Here is a 21,803-nt window from a genome sequence, read left to right as displayed (position 1 = left end):
TCAGATGTAAATCTGAGCGAAAACACTGTTCAAAACCCGGAAAATACTCCAGTATATTATGCTGGAGTTCCAGCATAAGTATACTTTACATAAAAAGTGGCTAAATTTCGATTACTTTTGAAATTGAGCTATTTTTGAACGACCAGTTGTAAATCTGGCTATTTTTAAAAATCACCCCAAAGGATTGGTCTTAGCACAATGTTCCCTTTTTTTACAGTCAGCAATTTTTTTTTTTACTCTAACACTATAATTTTTTAATATTTAAAGTTTGAAATTCTTATTTGATGGTGAAAAGTAGAAGGTTAATGATCATCGTTTCAATATTCCTAATTATACTTTACTTTTTAGTTCAATTAACAATTTAGTTATTTACTGTTAGAAAAGCTCAAAACTCTATTGTTGCAACTTATAAAGTGTTGAAGATGACAAAGTGAATCTTTTTCATTTGGTGTTATTTGACTTAATTGGTGATTGTAAATTATTTGAGTTGGTATTTGGAAGCTTTGTTTCAAAATTTGAGATCATTTGTAGCAGATTTGAGGTGGTTTGATCTAAACTGAATTTGCAAATTTGAGAAATATTTTGTTAAAATAACACAAAAAATTATATCAATCGGGTAGACTTCGGTGAACAACTTAATAGATAGGTAGAGTAAATATAGCATAAAATCTATCACTCTAGCAGAAAAAACTAAAGAATAATAGTTGTGTGTGGGTCTAGGGCGTCGTGGATTGTAGATTCATTCAAATACACAAAACAGACAATTTTAACCTTTCATGCCTAACTTAATACTCTGAACTTTAACTGTTAACTGAAGCTTCTGCTGCTCAATATCTTTCAAGACCGTCATTAAGTTAGTCCGATATAATTCACATTTTTGTCTTGCACGTTCCAGCTTCCATGTAAGTTTCTGTATTTTCTTGTCCTGTTCATCCTACAAGGAAATCAATAGATGAGTCAAGAATCCTCGAGCAGTTTCACATAGTCGATGAAAGAGGATGAATTACACAAATGGATTATATAGGGACCCCATTTTCCCATGTTCTTTGGAAAAGAAAGAACGGGCATTAGAGTTGGGTGAACATCTTATCCGATTCATCGTGAGTGCAGACAACATTGTTCGAGTAGAAGAACCCAGAGAGAAAAGAAAGAACAATCTGCAGATAGAAAATAAATTGATAAACAACATCAAATTTGAAGCCAACAATATGCCAAATGATCCAAGAGACACTCCCTCAAGGCTAGAAAGTTTCAACTTAAAGTTAGAGATGGCAGTGGGGCGGGGCGGGGCGGTTGCGGTGCGGGTTTAAGTTTAACCCGCAAAGCTTCAACCCGCACCGCCCCGCATAGCAATTTTTTTTTGTTTTCAACCCGCCCCGCCCTGCCCCACCTAACGAAAAAATTCCAGTTTTCTTCTATACGCTCTTTATGAGCAAGTTCGTCTAAAATTTTTTGTTCTATGTCAGTTAACAAATCTTCTCATTTGTTAAATACCCGTTGAAATTTGCTTCTGGCTCTGTTGATTATATATCAGTATTTAGTCTTACAAAAATTCATACTTCCAGAGTTGGCTACTGGATTACAGGATTAATAACTTTGTTTCTTCTCATTGTTATTTTATTTTACATGAGCAGATTTATTTCAAAAGAGAAGAAGGGGAAAACATGAATGAGAAAATAAAAAAAGAAAAGAGGAAAAGAAGAATTAGATTTTTCCAATAAATAATAACCACATCCTTAAATATTAAACATCCGAAATCTCATTTTAGGGAAAAGTATAAGAATAAATGCTTCAACAGTATGTACACTCAGTGACAAATTTTTTGGAAACTGATGAACCCATCTCACATGATTATCAACCCGCAACTGCCCCGCAACCGCTTTTAGTTTCTANACCCGCAACCGCCCCGCAACCGCTTTTAGTTTCTAAAAGATGTTCAAACCCGCCCCGCACCCGCCCCGCCCCGCATTTGTCAGTACCCGCACCGCACCCGCATGATCTCAAACCCGCCCCGCCCCATTGCCATCCCTACTTAAAGTACTGAGTCAATATAGCTAATAATATTGACTCATCTATTGATTTCCTTGTAGGTTTGCTTTGCACTCTACGGTGGTTTCTTGTTATGCCTTTGCTTATCTTCCGTTAAGTACACAATCCAGAGTTTTGTCAAATAGCTTTCTTCATCTTGAAGTTGTTTATCCTTCTAGAGATTTATAAGTCAGTAGAAAATATAATAAACTCCTAGTACTTTTTTAAATAACTATTATTTTTGTTTTGGATAATATTGGCCTGAGATGCATTTATATGGAGTAACATCGTCAGTATATAGCTGACACCAACTTGTTATAAGACTGTATTTTGTTATTTAGCATTTTATACGCTATTAATTTCCAGTGTTCTTGGTTTTTTATAGGAAGTGAAAAGGAGAGAAGAGGCCTAAGCAGGAGGTATTTCTCCACTGCGTATATATTACGTCGTTGTGTTCTTGAACTAAATCAAAAGTTTTCTTTCGTGAAAATTGATATCGTTTCTGTTCTCCCCTTTTTCTTTGGCAGCTGCTGTTGTTGTAGAGGAAAGGAATTGGCCACCATTCTGCCCTATCATTCATCATGATATTGCCAATGAAATTTGTGCCCAATCATTACAAGTGCAGATTACTTGCAATAAAATGATAATAATAACATGCAGAGATATTTGTGAAGACGTAAAGAATAGAGGAATATGTTAAGCCAACACAGAGGAAGATATCTGAAGGTGTAAAACAAACTAAAAATGTAAGCACTGATCAAATTCAAACTACAATTCTTATGGCTGGATCAGCAATTATAGTGGAAAAAACATTTATCTAAGATGTATAATTTTATTTGACTTGAGAATTGATCTGAGCAATCATTGTAAGATGGAAGGCAAAATAAATCCATGCAACCTTTAAAAAAAAAGAACTACAAAATAAAAGCAAACAAACAAATGTTGGTGAAGAAAATCTGAAATAAAAGAAAGATAAGAAATAAACTTACCACAGGCGTTGAAGGACCTCCACTCAATTGACGAGCCTCGAAAGGATTATTTACATGGCTCTCCTGAGTGGCAAACACTCCTTTGCAAGTTCCACCAGAATTAGAAACTCCCGCACAGGTTTTCTTAACAATAGCAACTTTATTTGCAGCTTCTCGCAAGGCATCCATAGCCACCTGGTAACATTCCTCATCTTTCCCACCTTCATCTACATATTTGAAGGCTTCTCGCTGAAGATTGTTATATCTGACATTAAAAGATTCCTGACAACTATTTAACAAATTACAGGTCTGTTCTTCCAACATGAGACCACTTTTAGCGTTCCTAGTCCAACGCTTTAAAACATAACATGGAGGAAGCGTGAGAACATTGGTGACTCTGAAGACTGTTAGTATATGCCGGCAAAGGAGACCGGAATATTCAAACATCTGACAGCTACACGACGCTTTAATTTCCCTGACATTGTAGTGAACTACGTAAGACTTATGACTCTCCCCGAATTTAGCCACCTGAAATACAGTTGTTGCTTCATTATCATCAACTTTAGTTGCCAAGAATGTGAGTGTTTCAACGAGCTCCTCTTGAAACTTTATGAACAGTTTCCTTGTATAAATCTCAGCAGCTTGCTTCTCCATGGGTGACGGGGTCTTCAGAGCAGGGCCAATATGCATTGTGTCGTAATCTGCTTTAACTTCCTTCTCGTAGCGACTCTCTACAGCCTTTTCATACAGCTTAATGAATTGTTGAAGAGTAGTTGATGCATTCACATACCCATCAAAATATGAATTTATACTGTCACTATGCTGCATTATAGACATTTCTGCAAAGAATGTATCCCTCAAATAGACCGGGACCCATTGCTTGCGATCAGCGTAAATAGCTTGAAGCCACTCATTTTCCCCAAGATCATACTTATCAATCAGGGTAAACCAACAAGCTTCAAACTCTTCAATGGACTCCGTCAAGCTTACACATTTATGAAATTCTGCTTCAAAATTAATATTCTCAGAGAGCACGTGGGACAACTTCTCTTGGCATTCTTTGAAAATATGCCATTTGCAGAACCTGTGACGTGCTTCGGGGAAAACCTGTTTAACAGCCAACCGAATCACTCGATCATGGTCAGTTGTGATTGAGACTGGCGGCTTCCCACACATTGCCGTCAGCCAAGTACTAAACAACCAACTAAAAGATGCCTTGGATTCATTTATTAAGAGAGCACAACCAAATAGCACTGGCTGTCCATGATGATTTACCCCTGTGAATGGGGCAAATGGTAACCGATACCTGTTTGATCTGTAAGCGGTGTCAAAAGTGACAGTATCACCGAAATAACTAAAATTACTCCGAGCCTTAGGGTCAGCCCAAAAGATATTACTCATACAATGATCCTCATCTCCTTGAACAGCATAGAAAAACGATGGATTTTCCAAATGCTTTTGTTTCAAATAATCAAGGAGAGTTTGGGTATCACCCCCAAGAGTTCTCTGTTTACTACTTCTCATGTAATTTCTACAATCACGTTCCGTAAATCCAACACTCCTAATTCCACCATACTCCTTGATCAAGGTAGACATTATCCCACTCGGACCAATTCCAGCTCCCTGTAATGTATCAATCAGCGATTTAGCTGGTCCCGACACATGTCGGTGTGAACGCAGGCAATGCACCTTATCAGGTGGAACAAGCTCATGGTTATGTTCTTTTACAAATCCTGACACAACCCATCTCCCCAAATTCTGAATCTTAACAACTAACATCGCCTTACACCCGACCCTAGTCTCAGCTCGGGGTCTCTTAATCCTAGCACCACCGCCATCACGCTCAGGCTTCTCCTTCTCAACACGAAACCCCTCTCTTGCACAAACAAACGACCTCTGAATAATAGCCCCATCACGCCTAGACCTCCTAGACATGCTAACACGCGTACTAAACCCTACCCTACGTGCATACAAATTATAGAAGGCTTTCGCAGCCTCTTCCGACTCAAACTCCATTCCTTCATAAGGTTCAAGATTCCTATCCCCATAAACTTCACCAGAAATTCTACCACTAACAATACCATCAAAAGGTTCCATTAATTGATTATTTTCCCCTCCTTCAATAGGGTGTTCAATGTCAATGGTTTCGTCTCCTACTCCTAAGCTAAACATATCAAATTCAATCACATCATTCCTGATTCCCAACGGTTCGAGCTCCATTGTCCACAACTAAAATTATACTATGCTAAAAAAACACATTCAAGTACAAATGGGTATCCGAGAAATTTGATAGTAAAATGCATAGAGTAAAACAATAGTAACTTGGACGGACCATTATCAGGCTACATTTTCATGCAAGTATAATTTGTACTATATATTCAAGTTGTTACCTTTACCCGTCAAAATAAAGGGAAGCACAGGACTGAGGTTCTGAGAAATGTTGAAATTGGGCACGGGCCTGAGAAAATTTGGGTTAGGGTTAGCAGTTTCATTGAGAACTGAGCTGAATTGCGATAATTCTTACAGCAATTGGACAGGAGAGAGAGGTTCGAAAATTACGAACAAGGATGCTGGTTTACACTTTGTACCCTAATTTGGATACACGTTTACAACTTCGCCCATATATTTTCGTTGCTTAGTTGTCTTTCTGTTTTTAAAGTCCCGGGTATGAGGGAAGCAAGACGCCATATACCAATACGTAGGCAACCACTTAAAGTTGTCACAATTTTCCCTTTAGATACCAAAACTAAAGTTGTTACCTATTAAACACCTAAACAACAACAACAATAACATACCCAGTATTATTCCACACTATAGGGTCTGGGGAGGGTAGTGTGTACGCAAAGCACTTTACCCTTACCTTGTGAGGATAGAGAGGTTGTTTCCAATAGACCCTGACTCAGGAAAGCATAAGCACCACATTAATGAAAATACAGACATAAAGGGACAATACCAAATAAAAGGAGAATAAAAACAACAAGATAGTAAGGTGATCAACAATGAAAGAAAATAACGGTTAGTCAGAAAAACCTACTACTAACAGAAAGCGAGACTGCGTGCCAATACTACTTTTATGAACACTCTAGACTACCTACTCTACTACCCTAACCCTCGACCTCCAAACCTTTTTATCAAGGGTCAAGTCCTCAGTCAGCTGAAGCGACACCATGTGTTGCCTAATCACCTCTCCCCACCTCTTCTTTGGCCTACCTTTACCTATCCGTAGGCCCTCCAATGTCAACCTCTCACACCTCCTCACCGGGGCATCTGTGTTCCTCCTCCTCAAATGACCAATCCACCTAAGCCGCGCTTCCCGCGTCTTGTCCTCAATAGGGGCCACACCCACCTTATCGCGAATAACCTCATTTCCAATCCTATCTAACATGCACTACAAAAAGCTGGAATTAGCTACGAACGTCGTCGCTAATCTGTTACTAAAACGCTCGTAGCTAACAGTATTTCTTGATAATCCGTTGCTAATCCGTCGCTAAATGAGATTAACGACAGATTTTTCTATTTAGCTACAGAATTTGTCCGTCGCTAGAACCTGATTTTTTAGTAGTGCTGGTGTGCCCGCACATCTATCTCAACATCCTCATCTCTGCTACCTTCATCTTTTGGACATGAGCGATCTTAACTAGCCAACACTCAGCCACATACAACATCATTGGTCTGACCACCACGCTGTAGAACTTACCCTTAAGTTTCAGTTTCGGTGGCACCTTCTTGTCACATAAAACACCGGAAGCGAGTCTCCATTTCATCCATCCCGCCCCAATACGATGTTTTACATCTTTATCAATCTCCCCATCCCCCTGAATAATAGACCCTAAGTACTTAAAACTACCACTTCTAGGGATGATCTGCGAGTCCAGCCTCACCTCCCCTTCCCCTCCTCGAGTCTCGCCACTGAACTTACACTCCAAGTATTCTGTCTTGGTCCTGCTCAACTTGAAACCTTTAGAATCCAGGGTCTGCTTCTATACCTCTAATTTCACATTTACACCATCTCGCGTCTCGTCAATCAATACAATATCATCTACAAATAGCATGCACCATGGCACCTCTCCTTGGATATGGTACGTTAGTACGTCCATCGTCAAAGCAACAAAAAAGGGCTGAGTGCCAACCCCTGATGCAACCCCATCATAACGGCAAAATGGTTCGAGTCCCCACCCACCTTCCTTACTCGGGTCTTTACTCCATCATACATGTTCTTAGTCAACCTAACGTATGCAATAGGTACACCTCTAGCCTCCAAACATCTCCACAAAATCTCCCTCGGAACTTTATCGTACGCCTTTTCTAAGTCAATGAACACCATATGCATGTCCTTCTTTCTCTCCCTATATTGCTTCATCAATCTCCTAACAAGGTGGATGGCTTCTGTTGTCGAACGCCCCGTATAAACCCAAACTAGTTCGGAAATAGACACACCCCTCCTCACCCTTAGCTCTACCACTCTCTCCCATACTTCCATAGTATGGCTAAGCAGCTTGATAACTCGATAGTTATTGCAATTTTGGATATCACCCTTGTTCTTGTATATCGGAACCATCGTGCTCCACCTCCACTCATCGGGTATCTTCTTCGTTCTAAAAATGACATTAAATAACCTAGTGAGCCACTCCAAGCCTGCCTTGCCCGCACTCTTCCAAAACTCCACCGGGATTTCATCCGGCCTGATCGCTTTACCCTTGCTCATCTTACACAGAGCCCCCTCAACTTCATCAGCTCTAATCCGCTTACAATACCCAAAGTCACAACGACTCCCCGAGAGTTCCAAATCACCCAGTATAATGCTCCTGTCCCCCTCCTCATTCAAGAGATTATGAAAGTAGGTCTGTCATCGCCGACGGATAAGTCCCTCATCCAACAAAACTCTACCTTCTTCGTCCTTGATGCACTTCACTTGGTCCAAGTTACGCGCGTTCCTTTCTCGCGCCTTGGCTAACTTGAACAACCTCTTATCCCACCTCGGCCCTCGAGTTCCTCATACAAATGACTAAAAGCTGCAGCCTTGGCCGCCGTTATTGCCAGCTTTGCCTCTTTCTTAGCCAACTTATAATGCTCCCTATTTTCCCTTTTCTTCTCCTCGTCTCCACTTTCCACTAGCTATTAAACCCCCAAATATGTCAATATTGTGCTTATTGAACACTTCATGGCTCAATGAGTAACTTTCACTTACAGGTGAGCGCGTGAACAATAACTTTTTTCTCTATTTTTTTCCATCTTCTTTCTTGTTCAGCTTCTCTGCACCACATCCCTCTTCGTTTGCCGTATTTATTTCCTAGTTTGTCTTCCTCATTTCTTACAGATTTATCCCGCTCTCAATAGTTATTTATCCACTCTTCCACTTCAAAGATATAACCCCCAAAATTTAGAAGATCATATTCTAATTAGCATAAACAAAGAAACTAAAATTTCATGGTTGATTTGCAACTTGCATTCTATTTAAGAGGTAAGTCATGTGGCACATGTCCTCTTTTTCTTGCATTCTCAAGAATCGTGACAAGCTCATCTGGCTTCCGCCATAGTTGCAGTTGATTATTTAGTTTAACCCATGTATCATCTCAAAAACCCTATAAATCAGACATAAAATGGGTAGCTTTTGGATTTTTACAGTGAAAATTCCCCAAACAAGAGGTAGGCATCTAAAGTATTCTTGTTATCCAGTTAATGTAGAAAGAATTCAACTTCTTTTGATCAAACTGAAAGATGGAAGCTGGAGCTCAAAAATGTTTTTTTTAGGAACCAACAAAATGTAGGTTCTCTCAGTTTGTTGTATCCAAACGCACACGAAAGTATACACAGTCGACAAGTAATAAAGTTGTTTACATGTAAAATGGTACAATTGAATTTATAGCATGATTTATAGACAAGTGAATCGATTTGACCCAAAAATAACAATTAAATAAGAGCAAACTTAAGATTATCAAATGAAACTTAAGAAGATAACAAGCCTGACTAAGAATTTAGCCTTTCCGACGACAAGAGTGAAAGCAATGTTCCAGTGCTAAAATTGAGCGTAATATGGCAGTTGATTATAGCTTTTTGTATACAGAGTATTTCGTGTCTTCCGATGATGATAATTCTCCTATTTATACCCTTATTTAGGGATACAAGATCCCCAAATCAAGCTTCTCTTGAATGAGAATAAAACTCTCATTGATGACTACATAACGGTTGGCCTTGAATGCTGATATTCACTGTAACGACTGCTCATTAAATGCTATCCGATATCAAATCTTTGAATCTTTATTGTCAGCTACTCTGCCTTCGGGATCCATGGAGCACTAGCCACACACTCGCATCCGGTGCCAGTCATCTGCTGACTCACGTTCCACCTGTCTTTGGTTTAACGTGTAACCTCATCATTCGACCAACTGTCATTAATCAATTTTACCCCATATAGATAGTCCTCCTACTTTCCGGCGATGCAACTCAGTGTTACCGAAAAGTAGATAAGAATTCTTTTCTTGGCGGGACATTTCCTGAACCATTTCTAACACTTGAAAGGACGCACATCTTCTCGCATTTAATAACCTGACACATGTTGTTCCGTGATTCAACAAGTATTTTTGTCAGTTTTGAGGTAATCATGACCACGATTTTTGCCGTCTATAACTTCTCCACAACTCATCATTTTCACTATTTACTTTTACAACTCCTTCATCTTCTTTGAATCTCCTTAGAGTTTTTCTGCAATATTCAACCTTCTTAGTAAAAAAAATCTTCATAAACATGTCTTCAAACACTGTCGCCCCCGAAAACTTTTGCCTTCTCTTTGATAGAGGTCCAAAGAAGAATAAATCCAAGGAGGTTGACGTCGAGTCTGAACCTCCAACTGTAAACACCATCATACCATTTCACCTTAACACGACATCTGATCTTCAAGAACACAAACCACCTCCAAACTCTAAAAGTGACACGTTTTGGCATGTTTGTAGATACCTTTCTTCTATTCGTCCTTCTAGCATCCCTGTTGGGAGGAGGAATGCAGTTGGGGTAACGTCGAAATTCTCAACCCCGATGCGATAGAGCGAGTTACCTACTCCAAGTTGGGGTTCATATACGTTTATATGTACCCCTTCACTTTGGGTCATTTCACCTTGGGAATAGGTGAAGGAGTTGACCCAATAATCTTTGAATTCTACCACCTGTACCAAGTCTGCTTGGCACAAAGGTCCATCCATATGGCGTATGGTGGCCTGCCTCCGCCAATTATGCGCTGAAACTAGGGAAACCACAAATCTTGCACATATGATGAACCTCTACTCCCAAAAGATTTTTTGTGGGGGTGTGTTGAATCTTAGCAAGAGTGGTCTTCACGCCCTCCTAACCAGTGTTGATGACGACAACGAGACGCAATGGTCCGTTGTCATCGCTACCCAGGACATCACCCCGACCACAACACCAGCCTTTCCTAAATCATGGAATCTTTTCCGTAAGTCTTCGGGTCTTTTGTTTCCTTTCCATGTAACAAGAAAATTTCCTTCTTTGCTGACTTCTTGTTTCCTTCATCCCAGCTACTCATTGGGAACCATCATGGGTTCAAGGTCTGGCCTAATGGGTTCATAAAATTCTAAATATCACTACTTCGGTAAACCCTTGGTGGAAAGAAATGGCTCCCAAATACGAATGGAATGCCAAGAACCATGGTAAGCAAAAATTCTTCTTTCTTTAAATCGTATTTGTACAAAACAGCTTAGGAATGATCTGTTAACTGTCTTTTTGCTCTACACAGGACTTCAAAAGGGTTTTGTCATCTATCCCGACGTCGAGGCTCTTGATGACCCGGGAGAAGCCGCACGAGTGCTGCAAGGTACCCTTAACCGGAGAAGGGCTCGTGAATCTACTCGCGCCTCTGGTGAAGGTGCTTCCTCCTAGAGTCCCTAGCCCAAAAACAAGAAACCAAAGAGGAAACCGTCTGGGACTTAGGAGAAAAGAATAAAGGAAGCACCAATCGGGCCGGCTACAATGCTCATCGATGATGAAGAAGTCAATGATGAAGAGGCTTCCCAAGCATTAAAAAGACTATATTTTACTATTAATGACTAGGAAGCCCGCATAAATCAATTTTAAATACGGAGGGCCAAAATTGAGCGTCAATGGGGATTGCCACATTATTAACACGTGGCATTATCTTGCTGGCTCTGAGTTTGACTGGACATGCCATGTCACTTGACACATGGCATGAGTTTGGGCTTTAATATAAAATGGACCTTAGGCTTGAAAATAATAAAATGAACTAATTTAATTTATAAAGCCCAAATTAATTATTCAATCCAAATGAATTTAATACAAATTTTATATCAATTAGACTCAATAAATTTTATATGTCTACAAACGCCCCCTACTTCAAGGCTTATCAGAGTGTAGTCTTGTCGAAGCTCGAAGACGTGGCTTCAAGTATCCATGAGACGAATGCTTTCTTTCTTGCCCATAAATAAAGAACTCTTGAATTCTTTGGGCAATTGTGACTCTCCAGTGAAGTGTGTAATCAAAGCCATCAAACAAGGCCTTCTTACTTTGCTTTCATTTTCTACTTTGGTTATGAATTCAATGACATATTCCTTGCCATACGTGAAGTTCACCAAATGAACTAACCTAAATTGAATTGGGAAATACTTCTGATGCCAAGTATGATGTACTCAAACAATTTTTCTTTGTAACATTTATAGAAAAATAATGGTCACCAAAGCATGGCCACAATGGAGAATGTAAGATAATTCCATCGTAGATTAATTTTTGATGCCAAAGCCACATGAGACTCATGCATGAAGCCTTCCCCTATACCACTTTGACTTGAACTCAAAGACATCTCTGAAGTTAGGTTCTAACGAATATTTACCATTTAAAACTTTCAAGTCAAACAAGAATTTTCTTTTTTACTTTAAGGAGAATTTTTGTATCATAAGGAAAGTTCCACTGCCTCAAACAATATATATAGGGGTTCTTTGTTGCCTTTAGCTTTGACATGTGAGAGCCATGAAAGTAGGGTTCCTTTCGAACTTGGATGATGAACACGATCGCTCGTAGTCTGCAGGCCTTTTGCATGCACTGCTCTTTATGGACGATGCAACTGCGTGTCAGTTACTTACTACATTATCACAATGCAATTTCAGGCTTTTCAATTGATTCTTTCACTTATTTCTTCATTTATTTTGTTTCTCTAAAACGGAAAGAAATCCACTCATGTCTTTTCTTTTTAATTGCAGTACCAGCCAGCCAGCTTTGAACACTTATGGAAAAGAATTCATATCTAGCTGTAGGAGACTTCAAATTATGAGTCGCTTGCTTATCCCGAAACTAGACTCGTAGGAATTTAACATATCAAAAAATCAACACAAATCTCCATTTGTATAAGCTAGAATTAATTTTCGAAATTGATCTACACGTTTGGCCCATACTGATCTCATAACTTTGCGCACATTCGACAAAAGATTCATATCTCGAGATCGGAAAGTCCTAATCACGAACCGTTTCACCATTGGAAAGTGACTCTGAGCTCTACAACATATGAAAGGATCTAAGATCTATCATTTTTTATGCCATCACAGTAAACTTTTCAATCGAGTGCTGAAAATCGAAAGGATTTTTCAGGCAACATTTAATTCTTTTGTTTTTTGCAGGTTTGGCAAAGATATGCATGGAGAGTTCTCCAATCCATATCAAGCGAAGAACTGGATGATCACCACTCTTTTTGTAGGTGAAGAGGTGCATGAAACATACGATCCACCAAGATTTGGCGGAGAAGTGCATGTTGCAATATTCACCATCCGCACTGAAGCGTCGTGTCCTTGACACCAGTTCTTGTTGCTGAGTTAAAGATTTGTGTCGTTGGCACTAATATCCCGAAGTCGAGCTGAAGCATCATGCTATTGAAGCAGCATGATACTATCCATATCAACAGAAGCTTCGTGTTGTTGGCACTGAGGACTCCAAAATCTTTTCTTATTTTTGCAGGTGAGAGTACGGCGACAACTTTGTGCATCCCCTCCTTGCAGCTCGATGAGAGACATTTAGATTAGTCCTAACCGAGCTTGATTGATGAGAGAGTATGCGGAATATCCCCACTTTGCAACCTGTGGCGCATCTCAGCCTTGTAGCTTGGCCAGATAGAAGCTTGGAGTTGGAGCGATCGCATTCTATCCTTGGCACCCGTGTACTTGGTGCATCTTTGCAAAAATATTCATTCCTTGATTTAGGAGCAATAAAATCTCGAGCCGCTTACTTTGGAAGAATCAAAAATTGAAAGGATGCATCCTAGAAAAAATTTACGGATAAATTCCTTGAGAATTAGCCGGAGTCGACTTTTAAATTTGATACAATTAGGTTAAAAACCGGCGCCCCTTCTCTCTCAAAATTAGGTTGTAATTCCCCTAAATTAGTACGCCAGAAATTGCCACAGCTCCTCCACCAGGCGGTGGAAAGCCACTAGACCAAACCAAAATCAAACGTAACAACCCATCTTCTTCCCGAAACCCAGCCCCAGTTGTTACAGAATTCAAAAACGGCGCTGGAGTTTGTGAGAGAAAATAGCACCTTGACCAAAAAATCTATCTTCAACGAATTCTAGGGTAAACAACTTGAACCAAATCGCAGAATGATCTTCTCGAAAACCGGTGAAAACAACAGAAGAATGTTGGACCATTTCACCATGGAAGCGGAACACGCACCAACCATGCACACTCAATGTTTGTCTTTATGTATTGTGGAGGAGAACACCATTACCTCATATGAGCAAGGGCTCAATCCAGATGGGTCAAATTTGCAACAATTAGATACGGCTGAACTTAGCACTCCAAATGCTCGACGAAATGACACCAACAATGTTAACCAAATCCAAACTGTCACAGGTAGTGCTGACTTACTAAGGCTCCAAGAGGAACAATTGTCCAAAGTTTTAGAACAAATCAGCCAGGAACCATTGGCACTCCAAATGATCGAAATTGAGTAAGGATCCCCTTTTGTCATGGAAGTAGAGCAAGCTGCACACTTAGAAAATTCAGTTGCAATAGGAGCACAAGTGGTCACACAACAACTTGAACCCACAGTAATAAACCAAAATGCGCAGACCATACAAAGTCAGCAAGGAAAGGCTCCTATATGGCCACAACAATTGAAAGACAAAGCCACACAAGATACCCTCCCAATTCAGGCAAAATCCAATAACCAGACAACCAGCAACATAAATACCCTACCAAAGATTTCTTCCAACTTTGACAAACATACCCACACCAAGGCCATAAACCATTAACCTAATCGGACTTTGAATAATGTCATCAATGACACCCAATCTAAGGGAACTAATACCAAACCAAATCAGCCACCAACCATTCCTGCACCACCTCCATCCACAGTTAAACACTCATATGTTACCAAATTAAGAGCCAGGCATGAAGCTAAATTAGAACGGATTAAATTCACACTACCCAAATTTACCACAAAGCAAGGCTAACCAGTAGTCATTTTCGACAGACATGACGACATGGTTAAACTAGCAGCTAGATGTAGGTTCACAGTGGTTGGGAAATTTTATAACACAATGCCAAGAATGGAGATCATTAGAAGAAGCTTTGTGGCACAAACTGAGCTTAAGGTAGGGGTCAAGATAGCACATTTCAATGCTAAAATAGTTTACATAGATTTGGACAATGAGTATGATTATGTTACGGTATCTACTATACAGTTCATGTACATACAGGGACAAATGATGAAACTGAAAGCATGGACCCCCACTTTCAACCCCAATGAAGATTCGCCAATTGGCCCCTCATGGGTGGTGGTGCCGGACTTACCTTAGCACTTATACTATATGGAGCTCTTGACAGTCTTACTATCTCTAAAAGGAAAGGCTCTTCACTTGGACTTGACTTCTTTTCAATAAACCTGAGGAAGTGTGGCTAAGCAACGACCCCATCATGTATGGTTAGGATTTGATGAATATGAGAATGGTGATTGAAGGTGGCTCGAAGTACAATATGAGAATATCCCGGAGTACTGCCTCTATTGCAAACACTTAGATCACAACTCACATGATTGCCTTGTCAGAATGAAAGAGGAAGAAAATAAGAAGAAAAAAGATTAGAACCAGGAAACTCAATAAAACAAAACATCATTTTAAAATCAAGTTATTCAGAAGGAGAACCAAAGCAATGATGCCAATGCTAATCATCAACAAGGGGGGGCTACCACCAGTCAGAATAAGGAGACCAAAACTTCTAAGAACTCACAAGAAAAGGAACATCAACAATCTTGCACAATCAATAAATAGGAAGGATGGAAAACACAGAGTAAGAGGCAATTCAAAGGGTAAAACAATAAAAAGCAGCACCAAACCTTCATACCAAAACAAACTATAGGATCACAAAAGGTTAGTGAAAAATCACAAGTTGAAACACAATTTGATACACAAGCTCACTCAAGCAGAGAAACTCAGCAGCAAGGGAAAGAAATAGCCACACCACAAAAACAACACCCTGTTAAAGGTCCTACAATTACACAAGAGAGGAGTCTTCATCACATAGTGGATTCTGTTACTGAAATGGATGGAGAAAAAAGGAACAATCAGGAAGAACATAGCTCTTATGAAAGAAGGGATCCAAAAGGAGGAGTTCCTCAAGATCTTCATAAGAGTCTCCAGGCACATAATCCAAACCAGCATAAGCTGGACCAATCCATTATTGGTACTTCTAATCATCCCCCAGACATATCAGGGGAGGATACCAATCTGGACATCCACAGCTCAGAGGAAGATCAATCAGCTATCATTAAACAACTTGCTAAAGGCAAAGCAAAGGCTGCTTCTGATTTCTCCATTCAGATACCAAAACCAAAAACAATCCGAGCCAGAAGAAAAGAAGAGCAATGAGAAGGAAAAATGCAAAAATGCCATCAACAGAGCAAAACTAAATGCAGGATGCAGATGTCCAAAAATAGAAGATGGTTGGAGAAGAGACTTTCAACATTGATTATAGTACAAAATATCCTGAAGATGATGAGTACAGACCCATCCAATCTGAGGATGAACCTATGCAACCTGGGGATTGGTGGGAAGAAGAAAACAATCACAATGATCAACTTTGTGAACTCCTCATAGAAGCTGTAAATGGATCACCTAATAAACAAGAACTCATCATGTCACAAAATCTATCACCTAGGATGGGACCATCACAAAGAGTTACCAAAAGCAAAGCAGCTGTAGCCATCAATATACCACCAAAATCCACAACCCCATCAAACCCCCAATGATTAGTACACTTATATGGAATACAAGAGGTATTAGGACGTCAAGAGTTATTGAAAGACTCAAAATCCTAAAGCAACTTCACCAACTATCACTCATCGCTATCCTTGAACCTTTCCTGGATAACACTCACATTAACTACTTTAGACTTTAGCTCTCTATGCACCAAGCAACTTAGTATGTCAATGGAAAAATTTGGGTATTCTGGGATAAAGAATTTACTGCTAAGGTTCTAGATTCTAATAAGCAACAAATATCTATGGAGATGAAACATGTGGAGGATGGAAATATTTTTAACCTCACATTCATCTATGCCCATTGCAAACCAATAATGAGTAGACCTTTATGGGATGTCCTGAGAAATAAATCTTCCATATACACCATCCCTTGGTGTGTTATAGGGATTTCAATGTCATAACATCTGGTGAGGAGAAAATTGGGGGTATTCCTTATCAGATGAGTAAAAGCTTGGATTTTTTGAGCATGATTGAAGACAGTGGTCTGGTGGATCTGGGCTACTATGGTCACAAATACACATGGTCAAATGGCAGGGGACGAAACTCTATTATTTGGAAGAGACTAGACATGGGTCTAGTGAACGACCAATGGTTGGCTGCTTCCTCTGCCACTACTATCTCTCATCTATCCTCAGCAGGTTCTAATCACAACCCTCTTCTGATGGAGATCAATGTAAGGCAAGAAATGGGCAAGAGATATTTCAAATTCCTCAACTGCTAGGTAGACAATGAGAATTTTCTGCGACTAGTGGATGAGGTTTTGGAACAGAGAAGTCACAAGCAATCCTATGTGGGTCTTCCACCAGAAACTCAAAGCAATTAGCAATTCCTTGAGTATATGGTCCAGGAAGAAACATGGAGACATTTTCCAGAAAGCCAAAATGTTTGAACAGCAAGCCAAAGATGCAGAGGAGATATGTGCACAGAGTAATTCTGAAAATGACAAAATTAAATTTCAGGAAATCAAAGTTCAATACCTCAAGTATATGAAACTTGAAGAGTCAATCCTCAAACAGAAAATTCAGCTCCAGTGGTTCAAAGATGGGGATGCAAACACCATATACTTTCACAGTCTAATGAGGGGTAGAAGAAGAAAGCTATACATTCACAAGATCAAGGATGAAGATGATAATTGGTACAAGGTGATGAGGCTATAGGCCAAGCAACTTGTGATTATTTTCAAGAACTATTTACTGACCCAGGAGGTACCATCAGAGAAGACCTTCTCTCATGAATCCCAACCATTATTACCTCTAAAGACAATAATGCCCTTTCTACAGATCCCACAACGACTGAGCTAAAAGAAGTAGTCTTCTCCATGAGTCCTACAAGTGTTGCAGGCCCTGAAGGTATGAATGGTAAATTTTACCAAGCCTATTGTGAGATCATCAAGTCTGATTTGATGAAGGTTGGCCTTTTTTGGAGGAAGCACCATGCCTAGATACATGACAAGTGTCTGTCTTGTCCTACTTCCAAAAGTGGAATTTCCCAACTCCCTTACACAATTCAGACCAATCAGCCTCAGCAATTTCATCAACAAGATCATCTCCAAGATCATTAGTACATGACTGGCCCCAATCCTTCCCAGAATCATCTCAGCCAATCAGACATGATTTGTTAAAAGGAGAAATATTTCTGAGAACATCATGCTTACACAGGAAATTGTCCATGGAATCACAAAGCCCAACATTGGCTCTATTTTGTTATCAAGTTAGACATGGATAAAGCATATGATATAGTATCATGGAGCTTCACATGTATCATGCTGAGAAGAATGGGTTTTTGTGAAAGAATCATTAACATGATATGGCAAAATATGTCCAACAACTGGTACTCAATCATCATTAATGGCACTAGATATGGATTCTTTCAATCTACTAGGGGCCTAAAGCAAGGAGACTCTCTAGCTCCCTCTCTATTCATTATTGGAGCTGAACTACTTTCCAGGATGCTCAACAATCTGAACCATGATCAAATTTTTAATGGCTTCTATATGCAAAGGAGAGGACCTCAAATTAATCACCTTAGTTTTGCAGATGACATTATCATTTTTACTTCAGGAGGCAGAGTATCACTTTAAAAAACATGAAGATATTGAGGAGTTATGAACAAAGTTCTGGGAAAAAACTCAACAAGGATAAGAGTCACTTCATGACTTCACCTGAAGCATTTCAATCTGCCATCAGGAGGATTAGAGCAGAAACAGGCTTCTCAAAGAGGGAATCTCCTCTAACTTACCTGGGATGCCCTCTGTATATAGGTAGGAAGAGATCATTCACTACAACAATCTCACAACTAAAATTGTAGTCAGAATCAAAGGTTGGTATGGAAAAATGCTATCCTATGGTGGCAGGGCTACCTTGATAAAACATGTTCTACAATCGATACCAATCCATCTCTTGTCCGCAGTATCTCCTCCAAAAACTGCTATGAAGCAGATTGAGAAATTGGTATTAAATTTCTTCGGGGCCTGGAGAAGGACAAACTAAAGTATCATTGGGCCTCTTGGCAGAAACTGGCCTATCCGATGAATGAGGGTTGTCTGGGATTCAGAATAATTGAGGATGTTTGCAAATCAGTGGAGCTCAAAGAATGGTGGCATCGAAGAACCTCTCAGTCTCTATGGAGCAACTTCCTTATAGCCAAATACTGTCAAAGGTCCAATCCCATATCCAAAAAATTGGAATCTAGTCAGTCACAAGCATGGAAAAGGATGGGCCTCTAGCTGACCTTAAAATTGGTTGAAGCAGGCCCGACAACACTCCTGTTTCCTTTTTTTGGAGGGAGGGTCAATGGGATCTTCAGAAACTAAATGAATGGGCCCTATATCACATGATCCAAGATATCATTTAAACCCCTATTCATTACCAACCTCATATCTTAGATGATGCCATTTGGACACCAACAATTAATGGGAAATTCACTTGTGCCTCTGCTTGGGAATTAATCAAACAGAAGAAGCAACCTAACTTCTCCAACAGAATGACCAGGCATAAGAAAATACCTTTTAAGTGGTCATTTTGCCTATGGAGAGCCCTCATAAACAAATTGCCAACTGATGACAGGATGCTTGTATTTAGCAACCCCACTGTATCCAGACGTGTCTACTGCACTACACATGCCAATGAAACTGTGGATCACATTTTTAGTAGAGGCTCTTTTGCTAGTTATGTTTGGAGGAAATTTGGTGGTATAGTAGGAATTCAAACTGAAAACAAGCCTCTCAAGCTGCTTTGAATGACTTGGTGGATGTAGAAGAGTCATAATGAAGCCCAAAGATGAATCCTTGACACCATGCCTATTATTATCTGCTGGAACCTTTGGAAGAACAGATGTAGTGCAAAGTATGGAGGAAAGACATCATCAATGGCCAGGGTCATGTTTTCTATCAACTCAGATGTATCAATGCTACTGAAGACTTGCTTTCCTTATATCTCCTGGCTCTCCAAATGGAATGAACTATATCCTAGAGTGGAGAAAATCAAACACCACACTTATGTCACTCAAGTCACCTGGCAAAGACCTGCAATACAGTTTGTAAAGGTCAATAGTGATGGAAGTGCTCTACGTAATCTGGGCAAAATAGGGCCAGGGGTTATAATCAGAGATTATACCAGTGAGTTGATCCATGCTATTGCTACTCCTCTAGGAGAAGGCAGTAACAATCTGGCTGAAGTTGAAGCAGCCTTCATAGGAGTTCAATGGTGCTTAAACAATGGATTCCACTGAGTTTATCTGGAGGCAAATTTAGCGCTCCTTATCCAGTAGCTAAACAAAAATTAATCCCCCTGGACTCTAAGGATGAAAATGCAGAAACTTAAGGAACTCAATCTACAGTGTCAGGAATTCAAATCCTCACACGTGTATAGAGAAGGAAATTGCCCAGCTGATTCACTAACCAAGCTAAGCCATGAGTTGCCAGAAATGACCCATTTCCACTTCCCTTCAGCTCTACCTAACCAAATCAGAAGATAGATTTTACAAGACTCCATCAGCACTCCAGTCTTCAGACAGTGGAAAACAAGCAGAATCAGTGCACCCCACCTCCAATGGCTATGGATGAAAATCATAAACAACTGGGAGCTAACCTAATTGTCCAAATAAAGCCAGAAGCTACTGCACACAACATCTATCATAGTACAGGATCCATCATCCATCATGACTCCAAAATAATTTTTAGCTAACCTTTTTCTCTGTTTTGCAGGAATATCAGGAATGTTTACATCATTGGTGGAAATCCAATGTGTGGTATTAGCATCTCTGATGCTCATTATATTGGAGATCCCTCAATGTAGTTGGACATTCCATGTTGCTTACCCTGGAATCCATCAATCTTCAACCAATATCAGTCACACCCCAAACACACTCAACCAATATCAGTCACACCCCAAACACACTCACAGAAGTTTCTCACCCAAACAAGATAACACACACCAACTCACACACACGCAAGCTGCACTTTCACACCACAACATACCCCACTCTACAAAATACCTACAACCAGGACCACCATTGCCTTGAGTATCTCACTCAATGTCCCAGTACACACAAGAATCAGGTAGCAGAATCAGTCTACAGCAGTACCACCTCCAATCATCTCCTTTTGGGGTTAAGAACACACAAGAACCTAGGCCCTAAGACTGCTAACTCTAGCAAGGGAGTAGTAACTCTTCATACTAACAACCTTCTAACCTTTGCAGGCATAAAACTTCAAGGACTCCTACGTTTGTTCTTCTTTTTTCTGGTGGTGTTAAACCCTCCAGAAAAGGAGCATGAACTCGATTAGTTCTCCACCACACCAATGCCTCTTTACCAGAGCACACACAATACTTACACCACAAATCGCATCAAAGGCACCTTCTGCCAGTCACAACCTACTGGCTTTATTCTAAAAAGGAAGCTGGCATCAACCGAAGCTCCCAGAACACACAAGAACCTGAGAGCCTTTTGTTTAACCTGTTTGTTATTTTTTACAGGTACCATGGCCATATCCAGATTGTTGATGCATTTACAAGGTGTGGTATCAACATCTCAGATGTTCAATTTCTTGGAAATGTATCAGTTTATTTGATCATGCCAAAACACTTGCAATTATACAATCATCACCAATAGCATCAATCCAGTTCAATACAGGACACCTCAGAAGCACACTATGATGCTCCCTACACCCAAAAGTTCACTACATCAGCCACCATTTATGCTACATGCCTCTGGGCATCAGCAGGACACCACTAGGGGCTCAGACCTAGCCTTCCTGCACTTCTTGTTCACACACTCTCAGCAGGAGTGAGCAGTAGTCATCAACAGCTCATTTGCCCACTCACATGGGCCTTTTGATTCCTATCTTAAACTTGGCTTTCTTTGCTCTCAATGTCAAAGCAAAGTTGAAGATAGCCTTACTAGAGTCACACATTTTTTGATATCCTCCTTTGGAGGCTCCATCACCTAATCTGGATGCAGCATCCTATGTACATGGAGTTGGATTCCCAATCCTTTTTGCTTAGGAGATATAGGATCAATTTTACTTTTTGTATATCT

The 21,803-nt window shown here is 40.0% G+C and overlaps 1 protein-coding gene across 1 annotated transcript; it reads right to left on the bottom strand.

The window, feature by feature from the left end:
• On the bottom strand, positions 623-5,655 carry LOC109235279 (protein FAR1-RELATED SEQUENCE 5-like). The gene is made up of 2 exons (XM_019401333.1): positions 3,018-5,655; positions 623-934 (listed from the first exon to the last, which is right to left on the bottom strand). The coding sequence occupies exons 1-2, from the start codon at positions 5,214-5,216 to the stop codon at positions 767-769; spliced, it is 2,367 nt and encodes a 788-aa protein (XP_019256878.1). The 5' UTR covers positions 5,217-5,655; the 3' UTR covers positions 623-766.

This window comes from Nicotiana attenuata, chromosome 12 (assembly GCF_001879085.1).
Source record: "Nicotiana attenuata strain UT chromosome 12, NIATTr2, whole genome shotgun sequence".
Classification (NCBI taxonomy): Eukaryota; Viridiplantae; Streptophyta; class Magnoliopsida; order Solanales; family Solanaceae; genus Nicotiana; species Nicotiana attenuata.
The sequence above is the reverse complement of the archived record's forward strand: the minus strand, read 5'-3'. Positions and strand labels throughout refer to the sequence as shown.

Bases quoted from the DNA above. Each gene is read 5' to 3' on its own strand.
- LOC109235279 (XM_019401333.1), bottom strand. From the start codon at position 5,216: ATGGAGCTCGAACCGTTGGGAATCAGGAATGATGTGATTGAATTTGAT. The intron at 935-3,017 runs GTAAGTTTATTT...ATTTCCTTGTAG, and splicing joins GAGGTCCTTCAACGCCTGTG to GATGAACAGGACAAGAAAAT.